The sequence below is a fragment of the Apteryx mantelli genome, chromosome 6 (genome assembly GCF_036417845.1).
Source record: "Apteryx mantelli isolate bAptMan1 chromosome 6, bAptMan1.hap1, whole genome shotgun sequence".
NCBI lineage: Eukaryota > Metazoa > Chordata > Aves > Apterygiformes > Apterygidae > Apteryx > Apteryx mantelli.
In genome coordinates this window covers 50,922,610-50,939,009 of record NC_089983.1, presented here as the reverse complement: position 1 = coordinate 50,939,009, position 16,400 = coordinate 50,922,610, and the positions used below count along the sequence as shown (strand labels likewise).

The 16,400-nt window shown below is 37.5% G+C and overlaps 1 protein-coding gene across 1 annotated transcript in view; it reads right to left on the bottom strand.

Annotated features, from left to right (window-relative positions):
- The window catches only part of PKP4 (plakophilin 4), a 96,678-nt gene that overhangs the window by 45,855 nt on the left and 34,423 nt on the right, over positions 1-16,400 (bottom strand). The window contains exon 3 of the mRNA XM_067299474.1: positions 10,894-11,006. Coding sequence (XP_067155575.1) covers positions 10,894-11,006 — 113 coding nt within the window. The remainder of the gene's footprint in view (positions 1-10,893; positions 11,007-16,400) is intronic.

Below are 16,400 nucleotides of genomic sequence, written 5' to 3'. Positions count from 1 at the left end.
ATGCAGAAATTATACTTTTCTTTCACAACAGTTTGTTATAATGTGTACAGTTTTGAAATAAAGAAGAGATAAATATCGTTACAGTACAGTATCTATTATTAAATGGTATTGAAGGAAAGCATAGATAAAACATCAGACACAGGGCCACCTATTTACACGAAAAGAATTTTCTCTTTCCTTCTCAGTCTACTTTGCAAGGTAATAAAGAACAAGGCAAGTAAAAACAGCTCTGCACTAAGTGTACATAAAACACAAATACTGAAACACACTGAGTTTTTTTAGCTACTAGCGGAAATATTTGGTAGCTGAAAGTGTTACATGCATATCAACTCCCTTGAAATAAATCTATTCACTTCTTTTTAGGATCTTTCTGTTGGCTTTCCCCCCATCACTTCTCACTTCTACTTCCTAAGTATCTGCCAGTTTTCCCCCTTTCTTTTATACTTTTTTTTGCCAGCTCTTACAGTTTTATTTCAAAGTTGATGTCTTAGATACATAATTGACCTAGCCACCAGTTTGGAAGAAGAACCTGATAAACTGGAAGATTTTGGTCTAAAATCGTTTAGACACAAAACATACTACGTATCGCTAGTATCATTTTACATTCTTCAAGAGACAGGTCTCACACAAACACTTTCCAGCTTTGCATTTCAGAGTTAGAAAAGGTTGTCAACATTCATTAACCCATTTCACAGACGTGCAGTTGAGGTGCACAAAAAGAAGCAATTTAGGGTCACCGAGCCAGCCTACGGCAGAACAGGGACCAATTCCAGCTCCCCTACGTCCCAGCCCGGCGGCCGCAAAAGCTCCCGACACGGCTGCCCTTCAAAGGCCGAGCCAGCTGCCGGTCAAGCTCACAGGCAGATCACTGACAGTATCCGCGTACGGGATGAAGAGGCTACTGGAGCAATAGTAGAAAGTTAAGGACTTTTTATTTTTGCTAAGATATTTTAAGCAGTATACTATTTGAAAAAATTAACTGTCACAATTATGATGTGTGGCTTCTGTACTGGAGAGTTAGCCTCAATTCTTGGTGCTACATACATCTTTTGCAGATACTACACGACATGTGACAATTCAAGCCTATTGCTTAGCAAGTATTCCATAAGATGAAATATATTTCTACAATTTAAACAATATTCCATGAAAGGAAATTAGCAATTTTCATTTATATTTATACTGACCACTTGCATACACCACTGTTGTCATAAAAAAAGGGCAACAGTGGAAAAAAATGAAGTATTAAATTATTTTATTAAATATATTTTATATATTAGATACATTAAGTTATTCTAAAATGGTGGAAAGCTGTAAAAAGCAAAATCTACAAGTTTTGTTGAAAATTTATGTACTTCACACGTTTTGCTTTAATATTTTTTAGTTTATTATTTGACTAAGCTTTCATCATTGGAAGATATCTATTCCATCAGACAGCCAGTGGCAAACAGTTTCTTCATGGGGATTCATGCTTGTTGCTTCAGCAGAGCTGTCAGTCAAAATATGCTAAGTGCCTGTTAAGACTGAATATATTGTTTCATCTGTCCTTTATCTTTCATTTTAAATATCTCCACCAAGAATATATTTATGATTTTATGCACTATAAAGGCTTCAAGATTGTGTAACTGTAAATTCTTAGTACAGGGGGATTTTTCCAATAAAGTGGCATATATTAAACTCCATACACTGAAACATCACAAGTAACTGGCAACCATCAAAATCAGTATAATGAGATTTCACATTTTTGCTGTTTTTGGTTGATAGAAGTGAAAGGACTTTTTCACAAATATTTTAACTGAACTTCAAGATAGCTGTCAGAGAAGCTGAAGACTAAAAACTATCTTCTCAATTTCACTCAGATGCCTTATTCCCGTCCCCACTCTGCTAGGCACTGTATGAGGTCCACGGCCACCTCGCGTCCCACGCAAGACCGACCGGCTCTGCTGCGGAGCTGCCAAGAGGGCAAGCGGCCGGCGACGCAACTCGTTAGGAGGGGTTTTCAGCTGACAGAAGCAAGTGGGAGCATCCTGGAGAAGAATTTAGGAATGTGTCTGCGGGAAGCTCTGCCCAAACCTGGTCATTCGTAGGGAGGTCGCCGCCGCAGTTGGAGCCCGCGTGCCGAGACGGGACCAAACCTCCGGCACCCGCGAAGGCGCTGCAGAGCGGTGGCGGCTGCTGAGCGTGGGACGATGCTGCCCGTGGGACCGCGCTGCCCACCACAGGGAGCGTGGGACGATGCCGCCCGCGGGACCGCGCTGCCCGCTGCAGGGAGCCCCCGGCACTGCTGCCCCGCGGGTCCACGCTCTCGGACCCCTCCTGCAGCTGGCATTGCGATAGCACAACACCGTACATACACCACCCACCACCGCATCTACCCACCGGTACTGCAACACCCACAATGACTAACGTGAGACGCAGGTGTCTGCGTATCTCCTTATCTCCAGAAAGAATTAACAGTTCTGTAAGCATTGCTGCAGCTAAACAGCGTGCCATAGCGACCGCCACGACGCTCGCTCTCCTTTCGGTGAGTTCAAGCGTTCTAAAAGTTATCAGAGGCTGGCAAGTTAACACATGCTAGTTGACTTGTCACAAGCGTCTATGAGGGAGTTTAAGCTATCTGGCGTATGTCATAACATGGGAGCACTCTCATGGACGGTCACCGTAATTCAACTGACCTGGAAACCTAGTACATCTCAGTCTCTGCTGCGAATTCACATCTCCTGCACACCAAGAATAACGATACTATTTCATAGCCTGGTCTGCCACATTGGATAATATAACAACTATTTATAAATGCAGCTGAAGTCAATATTAAATCATGGCCCTCTTCAAATTTATCAGCAGCGCCACTCTACAATTTGTTTTTTTCTATTTGAACATCTGCAATCAAACTGCATAAAAACCAGACTAAACTCTTCAATTCTACTGGCATTCAAAAGCTTTGACAAAATTCCAATCAGGCCCACAGAAACAGAAAACAAACTAAAACACACAAACACCAGACCTATAACAAGAAACTTGGCAAATTTCACTTATTTTCAATGTAGACATGCAAAAAAATAAAGTTAACATTTTATTTTTAAATTTCTGTAGATGTAAGACAGAATGATGGCATATCTTGTAACTTCAAACGAGCAGTTGATGTTGCCTGAGTGCCACCAGTGAAGTGCTGTGAAATACAGTATTCAGCAACCAGAGAGGTTGATGGGGAAAAAAAAAAAAAGTCTCCTTTTCCCTTAAGCAGTTCTTCACTAGAGGACTATTAAAATATTAAAAATGGTAGTGCTAAAAACTATTTAAAGACTTATACAGGAAAGAATTTGGAAAGAACTTAAGGAAGTGATTGAGTTGCTACTAGTAAAATATGTCATTTCTCCACTAAAAGCAATTATTGTTCTGGTGATACCTCTGAAGTGTACAGTAGGCAATACTGAATATATTCGATATCTGAATTTTCAATTAGTTAACTGAAACTAATTAAAATCAGAAATATATACCACTTAATATTCTGAGATAGAAGCAAGCCAAGATATGTTTAGGAAAAGACCAACCTGCCTCTTTAATCTACCAAAATTCTCTGACTGGCTGAAAAGAGAAAAAAGAGCAGCAAGCCTATTAATTTTTTATTTATACTTTCAAAGGTTTCTGACAAAGTCTATGACAAAGAGTCACTTAGATAACTGACTAGTCTTGTCAAATTAAGAAAAATATTTCTGTAAGATTAGAGAATAGCTAATACAAAAATATACTTTATATTTTTTAAATGACAAAAGATTCCTGTAGAATATTCCTGGAACTTCTACTGGAATGAGTGGTTTAACTACTTTTGCACAGAGTACCGAGATCTGTAGATGACATTATTTTATTAATGACTTGGTAATAATTAAAGGGGATAGCTGTAAGGAAGGTATTATGACAAAAAATTTAAGAGATTACAGGCAAAGAAAGGAATATTAGTAAGAGCTCATACACCATAAATTGTATGTCCACTTTAACCACTAATCAAAGTACCCATAAGCATCACTCACTGCTACTCACATTCACAGGACTGCCCCAAAACCTGAAAAAAATCTAAAATCCCCTGTAGCAAATAAGAAACTGTACAAATATGGAAGGAAATATGCCAATGAAAACTTCTGTCTAACATGTAGGTACAGTCAAAAGAAGCCAATAAACACTATGTTGTGAAGAGAACATGAAAAAAATACTGAAAATTTGCTGATGTTGTTATGTAAACTAATGGCCCTTTTCTGGTTGTCCTTTCTACCAGGGAAGCAGCAGAAATGGAAGATGAGAAGAAATGAGTTAATTTCCTAAGATAATTCAAAAATAAGAGCATATTAAAGTACATAGTGTAACCAAATGGTATAGAGAGAGGAGGAGACACTCAGTGAGATTGATGGTTTTGGGAACAAAAGAACAAACAAAACCAACATGATCCACTGTTAAGTTCTGTAATCAAGGTCAAAAGACATGATTGCATTCTAAAACGTAATAAAATAAAACCCAGATATTTATCTATTATTTTTTATAATACAGAAAATAGGAACTCTATGGTTAGATTAAAGAGGATTTATAACATACTAAATAAGAACTATAAAGCCTAAAACAATCGTGGCATGCACCAATTTCTAACAAAGGGACATTCATTCACTCTGCAACAGAGATGGTTTCTTCCCCTGCAATGGTTAGTACCAGCCACTGTCAGGAAACCTGAGGACCAGTTGTTTTATCTAACGTGGCAAGTAGTTCCTAGCTAGCTACTAATAATCTAATCATTATTCCCTCTAAATTTCTTGGATAAATGGAATATTTATTTAGGTGCCAAAAAATGTTCTTCCAATAGCTCTATAATGTTCAGCTAGGACATCTTGATTTAAAATTATTCATATTTTACTAAATACTGTGAAATACATTTTATCCCTGCCTGCTTTTATTGTGCATTTAGCTCTGCAACAAAGATAATTAATTATATCTTTTTGTATTTACATTTTATATTTATTGCAGCTGCTTGATTTTTTTTTGTTTTCAAATTTCAATAAGAATACTAGCTTAATAAACGATTTAAATGACTGTGATTTTTTTCCCCCTCCAGAAAGCACATACTGCTTATAAAGGTAATTTTTATGGACATTATAATTAGCCATGAAAATTTGGTGACATCATATATTACCATATATGCAAGAAATTTCAAATAGGCTATTTGAAATGTCTGAAATATTTGGTATGTTATATGAACAAAATGAACCAGTTCCTGCAGGAGTAATTAAAGCCAGACGGGCTCACTGCGAACACCCTTCTCGGGAAGCGGCGTGCTGCTGCACGCAGCGGAACGCCTGGAGCGCGGGGGCGGCGCAGAGCCTGGAGACGTCGCACACGTTACAGACCCGCAAACGAACAGAAGTTGCCCGGGGTAACCCAGCGGTGTGCTCTCTTTCAAGCAAAACCATTTACTCTGTCTACACTCCTTATAAGCATTCTGCCGTTACATAAGAAATGTGTGTGCAAGCATAAAGTGCAATATATGGTCATTCCACAGAAAAGTATCAATGCTCAATTGAAGAGTGTAATATTTTACTGAATCCCTCTAGAATATTTTTCACTACTGCAGAAACTGCACATAATCTTCTTTTCTCAATACTAATTAAAATATAATCTGTTATGTAAAGCAAAAAACTCCACCATTCTAGTAGCTATAAAATACATTTAGTTTTATAAAGCCCAGAAGACTTCATATTGTCACACTACTACTCAAATTAAATGAATACTTCAGATTAATGAAAATATTTTGCATGTACTTGAATATAAATGACCTACAGAAAATCAGGTATACATGTTTAATTCCAGCTGGTAGGAGCCATTACTATATTGTAGTTAATGCTGCAGTTTTGGATTTTTTTCTTACATCCCAGATGAAGCTGACTTGTGGCACAAGTTTTATGATCAGAATGACAATGAGAAGCAATTAAAAATGGCCTTTCAGAAGACTTGCTTGAATGAACTGCTCCGAATAGAACAGTGCTTCGAAGGATCTCCATCTTGAAATGTCAAAATATTTTTTGACTGTTTACTGTCCTGCCAACAGGACTTGCATTCTTTAAAAGATAGAAGTCTACTGTGCCACTTACGTCATTTTGCTTTCCTTTGTTAAAGTGTTTGTGACAAGCATCTGAGTGCAGTATTTTACAATTAAATTAATAAATATGAGCCTTTTCGTTCCCAACAACCCTCAGTTTTGACAAGTTAGATACAATAACTCGTGAAATCAGTAAGAAAGGTTTACTGTGAGAGTCATATAACCCACTTGAGAGGGTGAGGCAACCTCTTTAATAAAATGAGTACGACTCCTGAACCTCGATACCTATAGACCTCTATCTGCATCAGCACGTGCTGCAACACGCCTGGCAGCCCAGAACCGAATCTGAATCAGTCACGTTACTGATTTGAAGTCGAGAGCAATGCGGAGAGGGAGCCTGAACAGCCTGCTTGCTTCTTTCCAGGGAAACGTGCATGCTATAGGATGAAACAAGTAGTAAACGGATATAACTGAAACCTCACATTGTTCTTCCCAGCCATCTAAGACCTTGTAGTGTCTAATACACGTAAAATATTTAATTATGTATAACACTGACATTATCCTGAGTCATTTCAGTCTCTTAAGAGGCTTGAAAGTGTATGGGATGTCATTAAAGATCTTAGAAGGTCTGAGCAGATTACCCATTTATAAAAAAATTATGAGAGGAAATAATTTTAACAGGCAGGTAACCTACAGATAAACTAAATAAAGACATACTGGAATTCTGAGCTACGTCTTACCTACTGCTTCTTTCTCCACCCATTACTTTATAATGCCTGAGGATGTGAAGATCTGCTCTTGTACTCATCCTTCACTCTCCTTTTAAGGGAGCAAAACAGTCAGCTATTCCTGCATGTTGCTTGCATTTACAATTTGGCTGGAAAACAGGTGGGCAACATAAAAACAAACTTAAACCAAAAGTACGTTCTTTGATGGCCAGTTCTTGTCCTACTGCACCAGGAGGATTTTTTCCTCCTATGTCTGCATGGAGGACCATGCGGAAATATTTATTAGCAGGTAAAGTGATTAATTCTAAGTGGTTCTGCTTTGAAATAAATCATTTTGTATTTGCTAAACATAAGGAAAATGTCAAGGTGGGGTTATAGGATATTAACTATAAAAGAATGCTTTTGAAGAGTTTACTTCATGTAACAAAAATGCTAAAGACCTGGTTTAGGTCAGACAAACCAGGCACTGTGCTAATTAATTTTTCCAGGCTTAGAAAATTTTTTATTTTTGTCACAAGACAAAAAAAGGAGTGTTGCTTTCCAAATATTGATGGATAGTTAACCAAGCCACCCTCTTTTATGTGGCCAGCTCAAATGTCCATATGACTATCATTATTATTAAAGTCCAGTTGTAGTCACTATCCATGGTGGACTAGAACAGGAATGTTTTCCTCCTGTGCAGGCTCAGTGTGAACCAGTAAACCCACCCTGTTTAAAACAAAGGAGCACACACATTTCCTGAGGATCCAGCAGTAACGAAATGGACTGTGCCTCCGAAACGAGAGTCCTCCTTGGTGTGCTCCGTGCGTGATGCTCCGATCACCTGGGCCTTCTTCCAGACAGAGCTACCCAGGCACGCATTCGCGGACCGTCGCCACATTTGTGCTGCCTGTGCTCCACACTGTCGGTGCTTGGCTCCGTACCACCACGACCTGCTGAGAAGCTAGACGTACTAGGTGCAGAGAAGTTTAAGCTGATCTAAGCTGTTGATGTTGTATTTCCCCATTCTCTCGCCAGCTGTGCCCACCACTTCCCTTAAGCTGGCACCAGCACTTGTGCCCCTGGGAGATGAGCTGGCTCAGAGGAATGAGTTGACTGAAACACAGACCAGAAATTTTTTTTATTATTATTTTTTCCACATTTTGGCTCAAACACCTCTCTAAGCCATCTTAAAGCCAAAGCCACCACATCTGAGACAGGCTCACGCTGCCACAGAGGTACCTGTGACTCTGGGTCAGCGTCCGTCTGCGTGAGCAGCACTACGTCCGGGCCGACGCTTGCTTGCAGAGATCTGGTTTATGAGCAGGTAAATTAGAGGCATTAGCACACCACTGAGGTCAACAAAAGCTTCAGCTGGACCTCCAAAACAGAGCCTTACGCTCCCAAATGTTTTTAACTGTGTTAAAGGGAGAGACAGTGCACTTGAATCCCTGACATTTAACCTGCAAGCATGAGGAGATTAAAGCGCTATCTTTGATACAAAGCATTGCTGATCTCAGGAACAGAAAACCTGAACAAAAGGTAAAAATAAAAAGGCCTATACATCTTATACTTCAATTTCACTTTTTTTTTTCTTTTTCTTTTCTTTTCTTTTTTTCTTTTTTTTTTTCTTTTTTTTTTTTTTTTTAGACCCCCTCAGGACAGACATTGTACCTGGCTAGGAAAAACAGCTCATCTTGCTTCCTGGATGCTCAGGTCTCTGTGTTTCTTTGCTGAGGCTGTTAGCCTTCCCCAGCCTCTCTCTCAAGACAGCATTCAATTTCCAACCTTCTCTATGCCTCAGGTGCCCTCTTACTTAATTTCTTGGCAGCCTTACAAAAACATTTGCAACACCCAGTTTGGGAGAATACACATTTTTATGGCTGTAAATTTTGCTGTTGTATTTGTGTCTGCTTTGACACCCCTCATTAAGCTATTGTTTTACCTTACTTGATTCTTCCAACAGCTCTCTTAGAACTAGCTCCATGGGAAGCAATTGTGAAGAAATGGAAGCATCTCATATTCAAATACAGATTTTTTCTGCTTCTCACACATCTCTTAGAAAGCATATGCACATTAAAGGATAATGAGTCAAAGAATTAACCAAGGACACACATCTCTCAGAGCATATTGTCCAGATCCGAGTTTTAACCCAGTATCCTGCTGTAATTGTAACACAGCACATTATCATTGGTACAGGACTAATTCTATCTGGGATAAGAAAGTTTAGAAAAATAAGAATGGGGTCAGAATATAGGGGTGCCTGTAAGAATTAAGAATATAATTAGGTTTTATTTTTGAGTCTATGAAGTACTTTATTAATAACTATGGAAAACTTATGGTCCCTGAAAACATGTGCTTGAAGAGTTTAATTAGACTCACAAATTTACACATGCTAATATACATAACAAAATAACTTCATTCAAGTGCTAATATTTTCTTCCCCTACACTTCCATTATCTCTTTTATACAAGTAAGTGACATTTAGTTGTAAGAAAGCAACCAAAAGCAGAAATTACTCCATATTTACAAATTCTGTAAATTATGTTTTCCATCCTGGTAAATGATAGTATTTGATACAACCGTTTTATCTCTAACACATTGAATAGACTGGTAATTGCATATTATTTCAAAAACTGCACTGACCATTAGATTATTTAGGGGATAAGATAACTCTGGTCTTCTCTGTGAAATTTGCTGGATTGGGATGCAGAAAAACTGTTTTTCTTTTATACTGCTCAGGCAAATTAACTGAAATTGGATACTAAGGACTGAGAGCTACTTGGAGACATAAATAATAATGACTGAGGCTTGTATCTTATGCTCTCACATGATCTTAACTTTTTTAAGGTTTCAAAGCAACATTTGAACAACAGCTGTGGAATATTTTGATCCAGAGGGAAGACAGAAGGGGGAAAATGGAGGGTGGAGGCAGGCAGGAGGGTATAAAATAGTCATTTTGTTCAAAGAATATTCTTGAATATTTCAAAGTTTCTCAAGCAGAAGAGTTAGCATGCCAATAACAATACTGTCAAATGACAACTCAGCTCAAGTAGTCTGAAGTTTAAAGCAATCGTTAGCTGGTACACTGGATTTTTTTTTTTTTTTTAATAATTGCCTCCTTTTTCTTAAGTTTTTGCAGGAACAACTTTCCATTTGATTTGCAGAAATGTTTGTTATTGCCACAATTCAAAATTGAAACAATTCAAAATGATGCCTAAGTTTATTGCTGAAAGAATACAGAGACGAACAGTATTTAAGGCAAGAAATTACAGTGTTCAGAAAATATTCCATATATATATATGTATATATCAACATGAAGTTTGTTGTAACCTGAAATGCAGATACAATTGTTTCATAAGAAAGTATATTGTTATCAAGATTTTCAGATTCAAGAGCTACCAATCATTTAATATCTTTGAGACAAATGACCACCCAAACGCATTTAGTTTTAAAAAGTTTGCTAAAGAAATAACAATAATAATAAACCAGTGTACTACTTGTAGTTAAAAAAATAATAATAATAAAATATGTTGCTATAGTTATTGTCGTTGTATGTTAAATACATTAGGTATGTTTTGCAATTTTTAAAATATGCTAACAACATGCATATAACAAGATATTCCCTGAAACAAATTTAACAATAGAAAGTACTTTAAAAGAGCTGGATAAAACTAGATAATTAATGCAGAAAAAACAATATTGTAGATTACTTCATTTAACTAGTACTGTTACTTTGATACAAATATTTATAAGCCTACCACATTTTTCTTTGGCTAAATCTTAAAAACAAACTTCAGCAAACTTAAAGCAAAATTGAAGCTTTACATACACTATACTGAAAGTGTAATCAGTAATTAGAGAGGCCTTTTTAACACTCTCATAACTCTTCATAACAAATCTTCATTTTTTATACTTAAGGTACTAATGGGAGGTGAACAGCTATCCATATGTGTGTATATATATGCATATATAAGTGTGTGCATATGTGTGTGTATATATGTGTGTGTATATATATACACACACACACATATATATATGAAAGACATAAGCACCACTAAAAAGCCCTTTAAATTAAGGGACATATGAAAGTAAAGTCATCAGGACTTGTACCTTGTGCTGGCGATACTTGGTGATTCTGCTCCAAGCCTACATCTTTCTAGCTGATTAGCCACAATTTGCCTTTCCACCTCCAGTTCTCTGGTAAGTCTTTGAAATTGGAGCTCCTGAAATTTCAAAATAAAAAGAAAAGCATTCTTGATGTTAAAAAATGGGTGCGGATTAATTCTGCAGCAATCAGTTTCTTGTTTTGACTCTTCCTTAGTGGAATAAATTATTAGAAGATTAAACTGGGGATTTAATGGTTCTTTAAAGCAATGCTTCATGCAAATACTAACTTATCACCTGTTAAAAAAGGAAAACAGTGTTCAAGCATCTGTGGTTTTTATTTGTCCTGCAATTTAAGTTTTTGGTATCTCCTTCTGTTGCCACAGCCTAATAAATTGGAGTCTATAAAGTCAGTCTTTGTTTTCATCTATAACAGAGGTGTACTGGAAAATACCATATCCTATCCTTTCCAGTTGCAAAACTTCAAATTCTAAACTACTGTGTTGTGACTTCTGTATCTAAAATTTTAAAATTTATTATTTCAAAATGGCTGAGGGTAGAGACATGCTATTTCAACTTTTCTGGTTTCAGTTTTTGTTATATTTCTTGGTAAAGGAACCAACCCTTCCCCCTTTTATAAATGCTGACTTTCGGAAAATAACGCTCAGAGCAAAACACAGGAAATACAAGTGGCTACCCAGAATATTTATTAAAATCTAGAAAGATTTTCTATAAACAGAATATTCTAAAATCTGTACTATGTCATCAAGGGATAAGAGAGACCTTTTACTTTACAGTTAGCTTTTGTTAATGATAGAAAAGGATTCTATCAGAGCAATGGTATTATTTTTCAAATTGGTGTTCCACATCCACTGAATGTTAAGTAAACTGTTTAATACTATTTAAAATTAGATAAATTATATGATTTAAGAATTTGATAAATATTGGACCAAGTCTTATATCAAAGTCCTATATAGCACAGAAGTGTCTTTTAATTTTAAAAAGTAAATTACTAATGAGCTTTATTTTCTGAATGTATGTCATGTAATTGTATTACATAGTAGCTACATGCCTTGCCGTATTACAGAAGTCACTTCAGTCATGGATTATAGATAACGCACGCTGTTTTTTACACCTTACATTAAAGAGAAAGGAAACTTAAATACTTTATTTTCATTAATGAACCCTAAAAGAACTCTCTACTTCTTGCAGTTTGAACACCTTTTCAGCAAGAAAAAGAGTGCTTCGGCAAGACCCCCGTGGCTTCTAGCAGCCTGCAGGTACCTCTCCCCACCTCTAGCAGCCCAAGCTCCGGGGGCTTTCACAGCACTGCGAGAGAGAGGTCGCAGTGCCAGGCTAATAACAGACCACTCCAAAAACAAGAATTACCTTGCAGAAGAGGGATATAATTTTCTCTCCTGACCTCTCTAATGAGGCTCCCTCCAAGCAGTTCCCCATAAAGCCTAGGTAGCGCTGATTTCATCAGCGAAGGCTTCATTAGAAAGTCAGTTGAGGGCTGAGCCAAATGGCAGATGCAACACTGATGTGCTGAAACTGCTCTGATGAAGAGAAAAGCGACTTCTGAAGGTCTGATTCAAGCTCCATACATCAAACTGGTCTGGTAGAGACATGCCATAGAAGCTACTGTCCCTCCCAGAAGATACAAATAATTGTAAGTACTTTCAGACATTTCTCAGAGTTCACTAACCAAACTGAATGAATATATCCCAATCTTCCAAATACTGCCTGACAAAACTTTTTGTATCTAGAATGTGGAACTAATATTAGATGAGGGAGAGCAGTGATGTTGTCTGCCTTGACTTCAGCAAGGCTTTCGACACTGTCTCCCATAACATCCTCATAGACAAGCTCAGGAAGTGTGGGCTAGGTGAGTGGACAGTGAGGTGGATTGAGACCTGGCTGAATGGCAGAGCTCAGAGGGTTGTGATCAGCGGCGCAGAGTCTAGTTGGAGGCCTGTAGCTAGCGGTGTCCCCCAGGGGTCAGGACTGGGTCCAGCCCTGTTCAGCTTCTTCATCGGTGACCTGGATGAAGGGACAGAGTGCACCCTCAGCAAGTTTGCTGATGATCCCAAACTGGGAGGAGTGGCCGATACGCCAGAGGGCTGTGCTGCCCTTCTGGAGAAGGGAAGGCTGAGAGGGGGAATCTTATCAATGCGTTTAAGTATCTGCAGGGAGGGTGTCAAGAGGATGGGGCCAGACTCTTCAGTGTGGCCAGCAGCAGGACGAGAGACAGTGGGCACAAACTGAAACACAGGAAGTTCCCTCTGAACATGAGGAAAAGCTGCTTTCCTCTGAGGGTGACGGAGCACTGGACCAGGTTGCCCAGAGAGGTTTTGGAGTCTCCTTCCTTGGAGATACTCAAAAGCCACCTGGACATGGTCCTAGGCAACGTGCTCTAGGTGGCCCTGCTTGAGCAGGGGGCTTGGACTAGGTGATTTCTATAGGTCCTTTCCAACTTCAACTGCTCTGAGAACGTAACACTACTGCCATAGAATACAGATATCAACAGAACATGATTTAGTATTTTTTCTGCTGTTCTGCTAATAACACTTCAACAGAATGGACTATTTAGTAGTAGTGTCAAAAATGTTCAGTGTCAGGTCTAGCATCTTCATAGACTTGACTTCACCCTCACCCCCGTTTTCTTTTTTTAAAATAAGGCAAGTTGCAAGGTGAGATTATTTGGAAACCACTGGATTTCATCTTCAACAAATCAAATATCCAGATATCAACAGAGTAATACTTGTGAGTCTAAAAGTTCATCATAATTTTTTAGACTACTACACAAGAAAACACTGACATAGACTTCAAGGAGCAAGTAGAAAGAGCAGTCGTTACATGTAATATATTTCTTTGATGATAGCACAGATAGTTAAGTTCTAAATTAAGAAAAACTCATCAAAACCAATTTTGGGCTTCTATATCAAGCAAAACTTTAAGATGTTTCATTTGCCAGGGTAATATTTTAGAACCTTAAGATGGCTTACTGATTGTTTTGGACTCCGTTAATCAAAAGAACCCTAAAAATAGCCATCTGGATTCTGCAAGTCCAAGCATGACATTTTTCCTTAAGGCACAAAGTATTTTTATTTTGAAATAGTTGCATGCTTATAGTAAAAGCCCTTTCCTCTTTCCACAAAATAAATGCACAAACCACAGGGCAGGTAGGAGAGCGATGTGGTCCTTGACTCCCTCCTGGCAACCCAGATCTTTGGCTGATGGAGCGAATTAACTGCTTATTTACAGTACAGCCTTTGAGAGAAAACAATCCCTTTCATTAGGTTGGCATATACTGGCAAGCTTCAGAATAAGAAAAGCTCTACAAAGTCAGACATGAAAAAGCATTTTAGGGCATATGTCCTAAATGTGCACTTTATTAGAAGCCTCTTCTAAATGAAATTCTAAGGCTAAGTCCTTTTAATCCTGAGACCCGATACAAGAAGCCTTGTGAATATCATAACCTTTGGACCATAAAATTTAGGGGCCTATATATGGACCAGAAAGTATGGATAGCGTGAGAAGGTTCGTACAACACACATAATTGCATCCAACAGCAAAGATCCAATCTTTGGAATATGACAGCAAGTCTTAATGGGGTATAACTTCATGTTATATCAAGAGGTACACATGTATCCTGTCACTACTCCTTTAAGACAGTTTGTGCTTTGGAAAGAAAGTATTAAAAATGCATGTTAAGCAAAAAAGCCAAAGAAATTTATAAAGTTTATTTTCCACTTACAAATCTGAATATAGATGAAATGTTCATTTAAAAGTTGGTTCACTAGCCAGTCATTAACATGCTAGTGGGAAATGCCATGATTTTCAAAAAATGCTCATGTGCTAAAGCTCCTTACGTTTTGAAACAAGTGGTGGCAAGATGAGGCTTTTTCCAAGTAAAATATGATATATTATAGAGCATGTATTATATGTAATCAATTTTAAAATAAACTTACTTAAAATAAAATTACACTCCTTACTTGCAGTGATAATATATAACATTTACCCTACGGTTAAGGCTCTTTCCTGTTCCTTACTTTTAAATCAATATTTAAATAGCAACATCACTCATAGCAATGTCATTTGTACAAACTATGAATTTGAACACAAGACTCAAATTGCATATTTGTTATTCCAACAATTACTGATCTTTTTTATTAGATGAATAAAGTTAAACAGATGCTAGCCATTATTTGCTTCCATTCAACTGACCTCTATTAATTTGCCTGCCATTACAGGCAGAGGCATTAATAAAAATATTTTCTAGAATAATGTTATTACATGCTACAAACATGTATTTATTTGAGCTCTCTCTCACCCCTGTGCCGTCTCCTGCAGTCTAACATCGTCCTTTGAACCAGGTCATGTGCATTTCTGCAGCAGGGGAGAATGTTATCATTGGGCAACTTTTCATTGTTTTGTGTTCTGGAAGAAACTGAGTTACCAAACCCTACAAGCAGGTTGAAATATTCCAGAAAATCTTTTTACATAAGGTGAATCTACTAAAAGGGAAAATATACCAAAGGAAACGAGAAAGCAAAATGGAAAAAACAGTTACAACAGTAGGAATCAGATACACAGGAGAGAGAAAATAAAATCCAGGCTTGTCAACATCTACAAGAACACACCTTTTAAAACTAATTTGTTACCTTTCTGTCCTCACGGAGTTTAAGAGATGAACCATATGATCTTTCAGACCATAAGTCAGTAATGATTTACGCTTTACAGGTGTAAAACAACTACAGGTTTAAAGGAAAAAATAAAAGCTCCTCACCGAAACTAAAAGAACGACTATTACAAGCAAGTCTTCTAAAACACTACAGAAGTTTAACAGTTGCAGAAAATATTAATTTTTGTAGAGCAGAAAAATGATAAAAACCAAAAAGGGAAAGTGGAAGATATGCTATGTTTTTCCTATTATACTGTTTAAAGCAAGTCTGCTGTGAAATAGGTATACAGTTTCTCTCCCATCCTCCATGAGAATTCCATAGAGTAAATTCAAATTTTGTATCTGGAAACTAAAGCTCCACCACCTCCCAAAATCACCTCAGTTTAGAGATTTGAGGATTTCACGCAAGTAAAGAAGAAAAAAAAAAAAGATTATTGAAATTTAACTGAAAGTATTACAGTAGGAAAAGGCAAGGAGTCTTTTCTTTCTGTGCCCATGATTGATTTTCTAACTTGACATCACATTTCTTGAATATAGGCAGTTTGGTCTACGCAGTAAGAGTGGAATCCCTATCTAGAAAGTTATAGGATTTGGTTCTGATTGGCAGAATGGGGCAAAGAGACCTATATTCAGCACGGGCCTGCTCTGTGGCCTGCACAACAGAGTTCTTAGAGACAATTTTTCTCTTAAAAAAAACCCAAAAACTTTGTGATATAAAAACTGGTATAGGTAGTTATACAAGTATCCAAAGTAACAAATGTTCCATTAAAAAAAAATTCACACTGCAAAAATCCAAAGCTGGTTACAAGCGCATTGATCACACTTT